Consider the following 15,561-nt stretch of genomic DNA (forward strand, 5'->3'; position numbering starts at 1 on the left):
TATATGTAGCTACGACGCTAATGTTCTCTGGGTGTCACTGAGTAGACTGATACCCCATGTCATTGATCCACAATCCATAGGTAAGGCTGTACAGTGAAATAAGTATGCCCCCAATGCAATTCTAAAGTCTAATTCATCCAGTGCAGCGCAGTGCAAATAGTCCGGGTAGCCATTTGATTAGCTATGCAGCAGTCTTATGGCTTGGGGGTAGAAGCTGTTAATTAAGAAGCCTTTTAGACATAGACTTGGCGCTCTTGTACCGCTTGCTGTGCGGTAGCAGAGAGAACAGTCTATGACTAGCGTGGCTGGACATAGTATGAGTCAAAAAAAGATACACGTCAAATAACACTAGTTGACGTGTCAAATAAGTTTGTTGACCAATCAGGACCTGAATATGACTGCACGTCACATTATAATTTAAAGCGTTCATACATTTTTTACGTAGTTAATAAAAAAAATGGATTACACTATAACTCGTATTTCATATGTCACGATTCATCGATACTTATGCTATGATACTGGTAAAGTTGTCTCGCGTTATAAAAAAAGCTAACCAGCTCATGGATGCAAACAATGTTCTTCCCCAAAAACACCAAGTCTAGATCCAAAAGGCTTCTTAGCAGCTTCTACCCCCAAGCCATTAGACTGCTGAATAGCTAATGAAATGGCTACCAGGAAAACAGTCCAACCCATTTTTTTTAACGCTGCTGCTACCCGCTGTTTATTATCTATGCCTTTAACCCTGTATACACTATATACAGGTACAGCCTGTATATAGCGTTGTTGTTGTTGTTATTTTATTGTTGCTCTTTTATTTTTTATATTTTTTAAAGTCTTATTATTCTTAACACTGCATTGTTGGTTAAGGCCTTGTAAGTAAGCATTTCACGGTAAGGTCTACCTACACCTGCGGTATTCGGCGCGTTTGAAAAATAAAATGTGATTTGATTTGATTTGTAGGGACCGGTTGCTACTGACAACGTGGAACAGAACTCCACCAAAGGTCAGCTCTTTGCTCCATTCACAGACCAGCAAAGTTTTGAATGAGCCAATCACCTACCGGAACGCTAGTCTACCGGAAGAATGGTGTTTTGGAGGACGCTTTGCCCACTGTCTTTGCTTTGCCTTTTGAATGAAATGGTAGCTAGCTACGTAAAATATATGTCACAATATCCATAAACCACAATTTCGACGAATATTTGGATTGTCACATGGTGAGTTACTTCTGGTGTTCTTAAAGGTACTTAAACAATTGGTTATTTTAGCTAAATCAATTTGTACACATCGCAGTCTCCTTTGCGTAAACTCTGTTTAGCCAAAGCCCGTGGTTTAGCTTGCCATCTAACGTTAGCTAGCTACCACACATTACTGCATTTCTTTAGCTATTTATATCTGTCTAGCTTACTAGATAGTGGCTATCTTACTAACTACTTATATTTTGATTGGCAGTTACAAGCGCCTGCTCAACAAGTTGCAGCTTCAGTCTGACAAATTGGATTGTATTGGGAAGGAAGAGGTGGAACTACAGTAACGTTAGCACACTGGCTTCAATTTACTCTGAAGCCAAAATCAAACGACAAGTGTTTATTTTTACGAGCGTGTACAGGCTGGAATTAGAATGCACCGAATTGAATGAGAGAGAACAGACGGGCCGCGAGAGTCAACGCCGCCATGTAACGTTACTTCAAATTAGAAAGCAAGTCTATTTCTCTCGCGTCAACGTGAAGCAGTGCAGGCAAAGTGAGCGGATTAATGGTCAGAAAAATATACATTGTGCATTGTTATGTCTGGAATTGTGACATGTATATTTAAGAAGTGTCTATTTAGTGTTAAGTTTAGCTGCCAGTGCCAATAATACATTTTAAAGCAATAAATGTATGCCTATGTCGATATCGAGCACAGGCAGGCTAGGGCAGGGAAACTCGAGGAACTCCGTTCAAGAGAGAATACTGTTATGTAGAAAGAACAAGACTATCTACATTCTTTATAACCTGCTAGGGTGTATTAGCTACAACTCTCCTCACCTTCTTCAGTCAACATAACAGGAGACAGGTACAGTGGCGGTCAGGGGCGTTTAAGATGAGGGAGAACAAAACATATTTTATGAGCATGGCCTTATTTATATTACAGCATATTGGATGACTGTCATTCATATCCCATTCACCCAGTTCAATGTAAAAGGTTTAGGCTACTACATGATACTGAAATGATCCCTTTACCCATCATGAGGTTGCAACAACCTAGTCTATGAATGAAAGTTTACAACGTAGGTAAACAAAGGTCGAGAGAAACATTTGAGTTGACAGACAGTGACACGTTCAATAATCATTAGTCCAACAGTTGCAAACAAGAGTTTCCATTGGACAAATTCAGGTATGTTTATCTCAGTTAAGTTCCGTTTGCATTCGTTTAAGAAACGTTTTTCAACAGAATCGGAGGAATGAATACTCCCCTGATAATGTGTAAACACAGTGCACTTTCATAGCAGCCACATTGTGTTCCTTCTCAAATCTATGCGCTCTCTTCCTCTCACCTTTTCACTTCTGGACTTCAATGCACAACACATCAGCTGCATGAGACCAGGCAAAAAAACCTTTCCAAGCCATATCATAACTGCTACAGACAGCCTACATTGTTGTCACCATATTAGCTAAAGTAACATCAATCAACATAGCTAATAGAACTAACAGGTTAGTAAACCCGCTACAATAATGCAGTAATGTTACAGTGTACAGTCAGTAAGCAGTTTAGCACTTACACCAGGAGGCCCCGGTGGCAATAAATTAGTCAAACCAAAAGCTTACCTTGAATTGGAATAGTTCCAGTGTTGTGTTGGATAGTCATAACCAGCTAGCTAACATAGCATCCCTCTGAGTAGGCAAAACTAGCTAGCTGCACTTACTAGCTAAATAATTGAAACCGAATGCTTTGAGTACTAGATTCTAGAGGTCGACTGATTATGATTTTTCAACGCCGATACTGATTATTGGAGGACCAAAAAAAGCTGATACCAATTAATCAGACGATTTTCATATATTTGTAATATTGACAATTACAATTCTGAATGAACACTTATTTTAACATAATACATAAATAAAATCTATTTAGTCTCAAATAAATAATGAAACATGTTCAATTTGGTTTAAATAATGTGAAAACACAGTGTTGGAGAAGAAAGTAAAAATGTGCATGTAAAAAGGCTAACGTTTAAGTTCCTTGCTCAGAACATGAGAACATATGAAAGCTGGTGGTTATTTTTAACATGAGTCTTCAATATTCCCAGTTAAGAAGTTTTAGGTTGTAGTTATTATAGGAATTATGATGCGACGACTATTTCTCTCTATACCATTTGTATTTCATATACCTTTGACTATTGGATGTTCTTATAGGCACTAGTATTGCCAGCCTAATCTCGGGAGTTGATAGGCTTGAAGTCATAAACAGCGCTGTGCCTCAAGCATTGCTAAGAGCTGCTGGCAAACACAGTAAAGTGCTGTTTGAATGAATGCTTACGAGCCTGCTCCTGCCTACCACCGCTCAGTCAGACTGCTCTATCAAATATCAAATCATAGACTTAATTATAATAAATACACAGAAATACGAGCCTTTGGTCATTAATATGGTCAAATCCGGAAACCTTAATTTCGAAAACAAAACGTTTATTCTTTCAGTGAAATACGGAACCGTTCTCTTTTTTAATCGAACGGGTGGCATCCCTAAGTCTAAATATTGCCGTTACATTGCACAACCTTCAATGTTATGTCATAATTATGTAATATTCAGGCAAATTAATTACGGTCTTTGTTAGGAAATGGTCTTCACACAGTTCGCAACAAGCCAGGTGGCCCAAACGGCTGCACATACCCTGACTTTGCTTGCACTGAACGCAAGAGAAGTGGCACAATTTGCCTAGTTAATATTGCCTGCTAACATGCATTTATTTTAACTAAATATGCAGGTTTTAGAAAATATACTTCTGTGTATGAATTTTAAGAAAGGCGTTGATGTTCGTGGTTAGGTACATTTGTGCAACGATTGTGCTTTTTTCGCAAATGTGCTTTTGTTAAATCATCACCCGTTTGGCAAATTTGAAGTAGGCTGTGATTTGATGGCAAATTAACAGGCACCGCTTTGATTATATGCAACGCAGGACAAGCTAGTTAACCTAGTAATATCATCAATCATGTGTAGTTAACTAGTGATTATGTGAAGATTGATTGTTTTTTATAAGATAAGTTTAATGCTAGCTAGCAACTTACCATGGCTCCTTGCAGCCACAAGGTCCTTTTGATGCTTCACTCGCGTAACAGGTGGTCAGCCTGCCACGCAGTCTCCACGTGGATTGCAATGTAATCGGCGTCCAAAAGGGCAGATTACCGATTGTTATGAAATCGGCCATAATTAATCAGCCATGCCGATTAATCGGTCGACCTTTAGTCTCAACGTCAACAGTGAAGAGGCGACTCCGGGATGATTTGGAAAGTTACACAACTGTCTATATAAGGTCCCGCAGTTGACCGTGTATGTCCGAGCAAAAACCAAGTCATGAGGTCGAAGGAATTGTCCGTAGAGCTCTGAGACAGGATTGTGTTGAGACACAGATCTGGGGAAGGGTACCAAAACATTTCTGCAGCATTGAAGGTCCCCAAGAACACAGTGGCCTCCATCATTCTTAAATGGAAGAAGTTTGGAACCACCAAGACTCTTCCTGGACCTGGTCACGTGGCCAAACTGAGCAATCGGGGGAGAAGGGTCTTGGTCAGGGAGATGACTAAGAACCCGATGGTCACTCTGACAGAGCTCTAGAGTTCCTCTGTGGAGATTGGAGAATCTTCCAGAAGGATGACCATCTCTGCAGCATGACAGATGGCTCGGAGTTTGCTGAAAGGCACCTAAAGACACTCAAACCATGAGAAACAAGATTCTCTGGTCTGATGAACCCAAGATTGAACTCTTTGGCCTGAATGCCAAGCGTCACATCTGGAGGAAACCTGGCACCATCCCTACGGTGAAGCATGGTGGTGGCAGCATCATGCTGTGGGGAAGTATTTCAGCGGCAGGACTGGGAGGCTAGTCAGGATCGAGGCAAAGATAAACTGAGCAAAGTACAGGGAGATGCTTGATGAAAATCTGCTCCAGAGTACTCAGCACCTCAGACTGGGGCAAAGGTTCACCTTCCAACAGGACAACGATCCTAAGCACAGAGCCAAGAGAACCTTGGAGTGGCTTCAGGACAAGTCTCTGAATGCCCTTGTGTGGCCCAACCCACCCTGAGCCCGAACCTGATTGAACATCTCTGGTGAGACCTGAAAATAGCTGTGCAGCAACGCTCCACATCCAACCTGACAGATCTTGAGAGGATCTGCTGAGAAGAATAGGAGAAACTCCCCAAGTACAGGTGTTCCAAGCTTGTGGCATCATACCCAAGAAGACACAAGGCTGTGATCACTTCCAAAGGTGCTTCAACAAAGTACTGAGTAAAGGGTCTGAATACTTATGTAAATGTGATACTTCAGTATTTTTTATTTTTTATACATTTGCAAAAACATCTGAAAACCTGTTTTTGCCTTGTCATTATTTGGGTACTGTGTGTAGATTGATGGGGGGGGGGGGATTTGTATCTATTTTAGAATAAGGCTGTAACCTAACAAAATGTGGAAAAAGTCAAGGGGTCTGAATACTTTCCGAAGGCACTGTATATACAGTTGAAGTCGGAAGTTTTCATACACCTTAGTCAAATGTTTTTTCACAATTCCTGACATTTAATCAGAGTACAAATTCCGTCTTAGGTCAGTTAAGATCACCACTTTATTTTAAGAATGTGAAATGTCAGAATAATAGTGGGTCAGACGTTGACATACGCTCAATTAGTATTTGGTAGCATTGCCTTTAAATTGTTTAACTTGGGTCAAACGTTTCGGGTTGCCTTCCATAAGCTTCCCACAACACGTTGGGTGGATTTTGGCCCATTCCCCCTGACAGAGCTGGTGTAACTGAGTCAGGTTTGTAGGCCTCCTTGCTCGCACATGCTTTTTCAGTTCTGCCAACACATTTTCTATGGGATCGAGGTCAGGGCTTTGTGATGGCCACTCCAATACCTTGACTTTGTTGTCCTTAAGCCATTTTGCCACAAATTTGGAAGTATGCTTGGGGTCATTGTCCATTTGGAAGACCCATTTGCGAACAAGCTTTATCTTCCTGACTGATGTCTTGAGATGTTGCTTCAATATATCCACATCATTTTACTCCCCCGTGATGCCATCTATTTTGTGAAGTGCACCAGTCCCTCCTGCAGCAAAGCACCCCCACAACATGATGCTGCCACCCCTGTGCTTCACGGTTGGGATGGTGTTCTTTGGCTTGCAAGCCTCCCCCTTTTTCCTCCAAACATAATGATGGTCATTATTTTTATTTATTTGTTTTATTTCACCTTTATTTAACCAGGTAGGCTAGTTGAGAACAAGTTCTCATTTACAACTGCGACCTGGCCAAGATAAAGCAAAGCAGTGCGACACAAACAGCAATACAGAGTTACACATGGAATAAACAAACATACAGTCAGTAACACAATAGAGAAAAAGTATATACAGTGTGTGCAAAATAATGACAATTTAACAATTAAACACTGGAGTGATAGATGTGCAAAAGATGAATGTGCAAGTAGAGATACTGGGGTGCAAAGGAGCAAAAAATAAATAATAAATAACAGTATGGGGATGAGGTAGTTGGATGGGCTATTTACAGATGGGCTGTGTACAGTTGCAGTGATCTATGAGCTGCTCTGACAGCTGGTGCTTAAAGTTAGTGAGGGAGATATTTGTCTCCAGTTTCTACGATTTCTGCAATTCGTTCCAGTCATTGGTAGCAGAGAACTGGAAGGAAAAGCAGCCAAAAGAGGAATTGGCTTTGGGGGCGACCAGTTATGGCCAAACATTTCTATTTTTGTTTCATCAGACCAGAGGACATTTATCAAAAAAGTACGATCTTTGTCCCCATGTGCAGTTGCAAACCGTAGTCTGGCTTTTTTTATGGCCGTTTTCGAGCAGGGGCTTCTTCCTTGCTGAGCGGCCTTTCAGGTTTTGTCGATATAGGACTCGTTTTACTGTGGATATAGATACTTTTGTACCTGTTTTCTCCAGCATCTTCACAAGGTCCTTTGCTGTTGTCCTGGGATTGATTTGCACATTTCGCACCGAAGTATGTTCATCTCTAGGATACAGAACACATCTCCTTCCTGAGCGGTATGACGGCTGCATGGTCCCATGGTGTTTATACTTGCGTACTATTGTTTGTAAAGATGAACGTGGTACCTTTAGGGTTTTTGAAATTGTTTGCAAGGATGAACCAGACTTGTGGAGGTCTACAATTTTTTTTTCTGAGGTCTTGGCTGATTTCTTTTGATTTTCCCATGATGTCAAGCAAAGATGCACTGAGTTTGAAGGTAGGCCTTGAAATACATCCACAGGTACACCTCCAATTGACTCAAATGATGTCAATTAGCCTATCAGAAGCCTCTAATGCCATGACATAATTTTCTGGAATTTTCCAAGCTGTTTAAAGGCACAGTCAACTTAGTGTATGTAAACTTCTGACCCACTGGAATTGTGATACAGTGAATTATAAGTGAAATAATCTGTCTGTAAACAATTGTTTTAAAAATTACTTGTGTCATGCACAAAGTAGATGTCCTAACCGACTTGCCAAAACTATAGTTTGTTAACAAGAAATTTGTGGAGTGGTTGAAAAATGAGTTTTAATGACTCCAACCTAAGTGTATGTAAACTTCCGACTTCAACTGTACCACTGTAATTTTATTTTATTTTTTTAGAACATTCCACTACTTTGACCCTAACTGATCCTACACCAGGCCGACAAGATTCTTTCATTCAACACACCTTGTAACTCTTTTGCAGTACCTTTTGCACACAATGAGTAACAATACCATTGCTATATACACGGGGTACCAGAACCGAGTCGATGTGCGGGGGTATGAGGTAATCGAGGTAGATATTAGAGGTCGACCGATTAATCGGAATAGCCGATTAATTAGGGCCGATTTCAAGATTTAAAAAAATATGTATATATTCTTTTACAAAATTATTATATATATATATATATATATATATATTTACACCTTTATTTAACTAGGCAACTCAGTTTAGAACACATTCTTATTTTCAATGACGGCCTAGGAACGATGGGTTAACTGCCTTGTTCAGGGGCAGAACGACAGATTTTTACCTTGTTAGCTCGGGGATTCAATCTTGCAACCTTACGGTTAACTAGTCAAACGCTCTAACCACCTGCTTTACATTGCACTCCACCAGGAGCCTGCAATCAATCAATCAATCAATCATAATCACTAGTTAACTACACATGGTTGATGATATTACTAGTTTATCTAGCCTGTCCTACGTTGCATATAATCGATGCGGTGCGCATTCGCGAAAAAGGACTGTCATTGCTCCAACGTGTACCTAACCGTAAACATCAATGTCTTTCTTAAAATCAATACACAGAAGTATATATTTTTAAACCTGCATATTTAGCTAAAAGAAATCCAGGTTAGCAGGCAATATTAACCAGGTGAAATTGTGTCATTTTGCGTTCATTGCACGCAGAGTCAGGGTATATGCAACCGTTTGGGCCACCTGGCTCGTTGCGAACTAATTTGCCTGAATTTTACGTAATTATGACATAACATTGAAGGTTGTGCAATTTAACAGGAATATTTAGACTTAGAGATGCCACCCTTTAGATAAAATACGGAACGGTTCCGTATTTCACTGAAGGAAAAAAAACGTTTTGTTTTCGAGATGATAGTTTCCGGATTCGACCATATTAATGACCTAAGGCTCGTATTTCTGTGTGTTTATTATATTATAATTACATCTATGATTTGATAGAGCAGTCTGACTGAGCGGTGGTAGGCACCAGCAGGCTCGTAAGCATTCATTCAAACAGCACTTACGTGCATTTTGCCAGCAGCTCTTCGCAATGCTTCAAGCATTGCGCTGTTTATGACTTCAAGCCTATCAACTCCCAAGATTAGGCTGGTGTAACCGATGTGAAATGGCTAGCTAGTTAGCGGGGTGCGCGCTAATAGCGTTTCAAACGTCACTCGCTCTGAGACTTGGAGTAGTTGTTCCCCTTGCTCTGCATGGGTAACGCTGCTTCGAGGGTGGCTGTTGTCGATGTGTTCCTGGTTTGATCCCAGGTAGGAGCGAGGAGAGGGACGGAAGCTATACTGTTACACTGGCAATACTAAAGTGCCTATAAGAACATCCAATAGTCAAAGGTATATGAAATACAAATCGTATAGAGAGAAATAGTCCTATAATTCCTATAATAACTACAACCTAAAACTTCTTACCTGGGAATATTGAAGACTCATGTTAAAAGGAACCACCAGCTTTCATATGTTCTCATGTTCTGAGCAAGGAACTTAAACGTTAGCTTTCTTACATGGCACATATTGCACTTTTACTTTCTTCTCCAACACTTTGTTTTTACATTATTTAAACCAAATTGAACATGTTTCATTATTTATTTGAGGCTAAATAGATTTTATTGATGTATTGTATTAAGTTAAAATAAGTGTTCATTCAGTATTGTTGTAATTGTCATTATTAAAAATAAATAAAAATCGTCCGATTAATCGGTATCGGCTTTCACGGGCCTCCAATAATCGCTATCGGCATTGAAAATCATAATCGGTCGACCTCTAGTCGATATGTACATAACTAGGAATAAATTGACAGATAATAAATGTTAGCCGCAGCGCATGTGATGAGTCAAAATAGTTAGTGCAAAAAGGGTCAATGCAGCTTATTGGTTAACTATTTAAATAACTATTTCACAGACTTATGGCTTGGTGGTAGAAGCTGTTCAGGGTCCTGTTGGTTCCAGACTTGGTGCATCGGTTCCAGACTTGGTGCATCGGTACCCTTTGCCGTGTGGTATCAGAGAGAACAGTCTATGACTTTGGTGGATGGAGCCTTTGACAATTTAGGGCCTTCCTCTGACACATCCTGGTATATTTATTTTTATTTCACCTTTATTTAACCAGGTAGGCTAGTTGAGAACAAGTTCTCATTTACAACTGCGACCTGGCCAAGATAAAGCAAAGCAGTTCGACACATACAACAACACAGAGTTACACATGGAATAAACAAACATACAATCAATAATACAGTAGAAAAATGTATATACAGCATGTGCAAATGAGGTAGGATAAGAGGGGTAAGGCAATAAATAGGCCATGGTGGTGAAATAATTACAAAATAGCAATAAACACTGGAATGGTAGGATGTGCACAAGATAAATATGCAAGTTGAGATACTGGGGTGCATAGCAGCAAGATAAATAAATACAGTATGGGGATGAGGTAGATTGGATGGGCTATTTACAGATGAGCTATGTACAGGGGCTGTGATCTGTGAGCTGCTCTGACAGCTGGTGCTTAAAGCTAGTGAGCGAGGTAAGTCTCCAGCTTCAGAGATTTTAGCAGTTCGTTCCAGTCATTGGCAGCAGAGAACTGGAAGGAGAGGCGGCCAAAGGAAGAATTGGCTTTGGGGGTGACCAGTGAGATATAACTGCTGGAGCGCGTGCTAAGGGTGGATGCTGCTATGGTGACTAGTGAGCTGAGATAAGGCTGGTCTTTACCTAGCAGAGACATGTAGATGACCTGGAGCCAGTGGGTTTGGCGACGAATATGAAGTGAGGGCCAGCCAACGAGAGCATACAGGTTGCAGTGGTGGGTAGTATATGGGGCTTTGGTGACAAAACGGATGGCACTGTGGTAGACTGCATCCAATTTGTTGAGTAGAGTGTTGGAGGCTATTTTGTAAATGACATCGCCGAAGTCGAGCATCGGTAGAATGGTCAGTTTTACGAGGGTATGTTTGGCAGCATGAGTGAAGGATGCTTTGTTGCGAAATAGGAAATTCATTTTGGATTAGAGATGTTTAATGTGAGTCTGGAAGGAGAGTTTTACAGTCTAACCAGACACCTAGGTATTTGTAGTTGTCCACCGTCCAGAGTAGTGATGCTGGATGGGTGGGCAGGTGCCGGCAGCGATCGGGCATGCAGGTGCGGGCATGCATTTAGTTTTACTTGCATTTAAGAGCAGTTGGAGGCCACGGAAGGAGAGTTGTATGGCATTGAAGCTCATCTGGAGGTTAGTTAACACAGTGTCCAACGAAGGGCCAGAGGTATAGCGAATGGTGTCGTCTGTGTAGAGGTGGGTCAAATAATCACCAACAGCGAGAGCGACATCATTGATGTATACAGAGAAGAGAGTCGGCCCGAGAATTGAACCCTGTGGCACCCCCATTGTGACTTCCAGACGTCCGGACAACAGGCCTTCCGATTTGACATACTGAACTCTATCGGAGAAGTAGTTGGTGAACCAAGCGAGGCAATCATTTGAGAAACCAAGGCTGTTGAGTCTGCCAATGAGAATGTTGTGATTGACAGAGTCGAAAGCCTTAGCCAGGTCGATGAATACGGCTGCACAGTAATGTCTCTTATCGATGGCGGTTATGATATCGTTTAGGACCTTGAGCGTGGCTGAGGTGCACCCATGACCAGCTCTGAAACAAGATTGCATAGCGGAGAAGGTACGGTGAGATTCGGAATGGTCAGTAATCTGTTTGTTAACTTGGCTTTCAAAGACCTTAGAAAGGCAGGGTAGGATAGATATAGGTCTGTAGCAGTTTGGGTCAAGAGTGTCTCCCCCTTTGAAGAGGGGGATGACCGCGGCAGCTTTCCAATCTATGGGAATCTCAGACGATACGATATAGAGGTTGAACAGGTTAGTGATAGGGGTTGCAATAATTTCGGCAGATCATTTTAGAAAGAGAGGGTCCAGATTGTCTAGCCCGGCTGATTTGTAGGGGTCCAGATTTTGCCGCTCTTTCAGAACATCAGCTATCTGGATTTGGGTGAAGGAGAAGTGGGGGAGGTTAAGGTGAGTTGCTGTGGGGAGCGCAGGGCTGTTGACCGGGGTAGGGGTAGCCAGGTGGAAAGCATGGCCAGCCGTAGAAAAATGCTTATTGAAATTCTCAATTATTGTGGATTTATCGGTAGTGACAGTGTTTCCTAGCCTCAGTGCAGTGGGCAGCTGGGAGGAGGTGCTCCTATTCTCCATGGACTTTACAGTGTCCCAGAACGTTTTTGAGTTTGTACTACAGGTTGCAAATTTCTGTTTGAAAAAGCTAGCCTTAGCTTTCCTAACTGACTGTGTATATTGGTTCCTAAATTCCCCAAAAAGTTGCATATCACGGCGGCTATTCGATGCTAATGCAGAACGCCACAGGATGTTTTTGTGCTGGTCAAGGGCAGACAGGTCTGGAGTGAACCAAGGGCTATATCTATTCCTAGTTCTACATTTTTTGAATGGGGCGTAATTTAGAGGTCGACCGATCATGATTTTTCAATGCCGATACCGATTATTGGAGGACCAAAAAGGCCGATACCGATTAATGTGGCCGATTTATTATTATGATTTTTTTTTTAATATGTGTGTATATACACTGCTCAAAAAAATAAAGGGAACACTAAAATAACATATCCTAGATCTGAATGAATGAAATAATCTTATTAAATACTTTTTTCTTTACATAGTTGAATGTACAGACAACAAAATCACACAAAAATAATCATTGGAAATTCAATTTATCAACCCATGGAGGTCTGGATTTGGAGTCACACTGAAAATTAAAGTGGAAAACCACACTACAGGCTGATCCAACTTTGATGTAATGTCCTTAAAACAAGTCAAAATGAGGCTCAGTAGTGTTTGTGGCCTCCACGTGCCTGTATGACCTCCCTACAACGCCTGGGCATGCTCCTGATGAGGTGGCGGATGGTCTCCTGAGGGAACTCCTCCCAGACCTGGACTAAAGCATCCGCCAACTCCTGGACAGTCTGTGGTGCAACGTGGCGTTGGTGGATGGAGCGAGACATGATGTCCCAGATGTTCTCAATTGGATTCAGGTCTGGGGAACGGGCGGGCCAGTCCATAGCATCAATGCCTTCCTCTTGCAGGAACTGCTGACACACTCCAGCCACATGAGGTCTAGCATTGTCTTGCATTAGGAGGAACCCAGGGCCAACCGCACCAGCATATGGTCTCACAAGGGGTCTGAGGATCTCATCTCGGTACCTAATGGCAGTCAGGCTACATCTGGCGAGCACATGGAGGTCTGTGCGGCCCCCCAAAGAAATGCCACCCCACACCATGACTGACCCAACGCCAAACCGGTCATGCTGGAGGATGTTGCAGGCACCAGAACGTTCTCCACGGCGTCTCCAGACTCTGTCACGTCTGTCACATGCTCAGTGTGAACCTGCTTTCATCTGTGAAGAGCACAGGGCGCCAGTGGCAAATTTGCCAATCTTGGTGTTCTCTGGCAAATGACAAACGTCCTGCACGGTGTTGGGCTGTAAGCACAACCCCCACCTGTGGACGTCGGGCCCTCATACCACCCTCATGGAGTCTGTTTCTGACCGTTTGAGCAGACACATGCACATTTGTGGCCTGCTGGAGGTCATTTTGCAGAGCTCTGGCAGTGCTTCTCCTGCTCCTTCTAGCACAAAGGTGGAGGTAGCGGTCCTGCTGCTGGGTTGTTGCCCTCCTACGGCCTCCTCCACGTCTCCTGATGTACTGGCCTGTCTCCTGGTAGCGCCTCCATGCTCTGGACACTACGCTGACAGACACAGCAAACCTTCTTGCCACAGCTCGCATTGATGTGCCATCCTGGATGAGCTGCACTACCTGAGCCACTTGTGTGGGTTGTAGACTCCGTCTCATGCTACCACTAGAGTGAAAGCACCGCCAGCATTCAAAATTCAGGAAGCGGCGCAGGTCCTAATCCAGGCACTTGTCATCTCCCGTCTGGATTACTGCAACTCGCTGTTGGCTGGGCTCCCTGCCTGTGCCATTAAACCCCTACAACTCATCCAGAACGCCGCAGCCCGTCTGGTGTTCAACCTTCCCAAGTTCTCTCACGTCACCCCGCTCCTCCGCTCTCTCCACTGGCTTCCAGTTGAAGCTCGCATCCGCTACAAGACCATGGTGATTGCCTACGGAGCTGTGAAGGGAACGGCACCTCCATACCTTAAGGCTCTGATCAGGCCCTACACCCAAACAAGGGCACTGCGTTCATCCACCACTGGCCTGCTGGCCCCCCTACCTCTGAGGAAGCACAGTTCCCGCTCAGCCCAGTCAAAACTGTTCGCTGCTCTGGCACCCCAATGGTGGAACAAGCTCCCTCACGACGCCAGGACAGCGGAGTCAATCACCACCTTCCGGAGACACCTGAAACCCCACCTCTTTAAGGAATACCTAGGATAGGATAAAGTAATCCTTCTAACCCCCCCCCCCTTAAAATATTTAGATGCACTATTGTAAAGTGGTTGTTCCACTGGATATCATAAGGTGAATGCACCATTTTGTAAGTCGCTCTGGATAAGAGCGTCTGCTAAATGACTTAAATGTAATGTAATGTAATGTAAAAGTGACCAAAACATCAGCCAGGAAGCATAAGAACTGAGAAGTGGTCTGTGGTTACCACCTGCAGAACCACTCCTTTATTGGGGGTGTCTTGCTAATTGCCTATAATTTCCACCTGTTTTCTATTCCATTTGCACAACAGCATGTGAAATTTATTGTCAATCAGTGTTGCTTCCTAAGTGGACAGTTTGATTTCACAGAAGTGTGATTGACTTGGAGTTACATTGTGTTGTTTAAGTGTTCCCTTTATTTTTTTGAGCAGTGTATATACACACACACACACAGCTCTGAAGTGACAACGATACTGAAGAGTCTGCTTAGGAGACAAATACTCTCAACTGTTTGAATAATAAAAATAGAGTTTAAGTTACCTGTGATGAATGATGAAAACAAAAACTGTAATTTCTATATGCAGAAAATCCTATTTTAATAATGGGCATGGTAAGAATTGACTACCAAAGTGCGAGTCATAATTCCCATGACACCCTAGCAAAATCTGAAAAGCGGTTCCTTCATTTATTCCATAGGATATTTTTAGATTTACTTAAAATAAGGTCTGTGTTTGGTTTAGGCTTACACCACCTTGCCAATTTTATAACTGTGTAGATATCCATAGGATATAACTCTGATCAATATAAGCGAAGATAATTTTTTTTGTAGAGTGGATTTATGAAAATATGTTGACAAACGTTACCTAGTGAGATTTACACGGGTATCAAAACCCCGAGGCGGTTTAAGCACAAAACACAGACCTTATTTGAAGTAGATCAAGACATTGTCTATGGAAGACATGAACGGTAAAATAACGAAGGAACCCCTTTCAAGTTCAGCCGCAAGTTATTACAGGAATTATGACGCGTGAACTATTTCTCTCTAAACCATATACCTTTGACTATTACGAGCCTGCTGCTGCCTACCACCGCTCAGTCAGACTGCTCTATCAAATATCAAATCATAGACTTAACTATAATATAATAAACTGACATATTATGGTCATTAATATGGTCAAATCCGGAAACTATCATCTCGAAAACATTATTCTT

General features: G+C 42.3%; 1 protein-coding gene across 2 annotated transcripts in view; it reads left to right on the forward strand.

The window, feature by feature from the left end:
* Positions 1-1,061: 1,061 nt before the first annotated feature.
* The window catches only part of LOC106562833 (outer dense fiber protein 2), a 43,058-nt gene continuing 28,558 nt past the window's right edge, over positions 1,062-15,561 (forward strand). For both annotated transcript variants that reach the window (XM_014127869.3, XM_014127873.3), the window contains exon 1: positions 1,062-1,214. In XM_014127869.3, the coding sequence (XP_013983344.1) occupies positions 1,212-1,214 (3 nt within the window). In that variant the 5' untranslated portion in view covers positions 1,062-1,211. The remainder of the gene's footprint in view (positions 1,215-15,561) is intronic.

This window comes from Salmo salar, chromosome 11, assembly GCF_965601325.2.
Source record: "Salmo salar chromosome 11, fSalSal1, whole genome shotgun sequence".
Classification (NCBI taxonomy): Eukaryota; Metazoa; Chordata; class Actinopteri; order Salmoniformes; family Salmonidae; genus Salmo; species Salmo salar.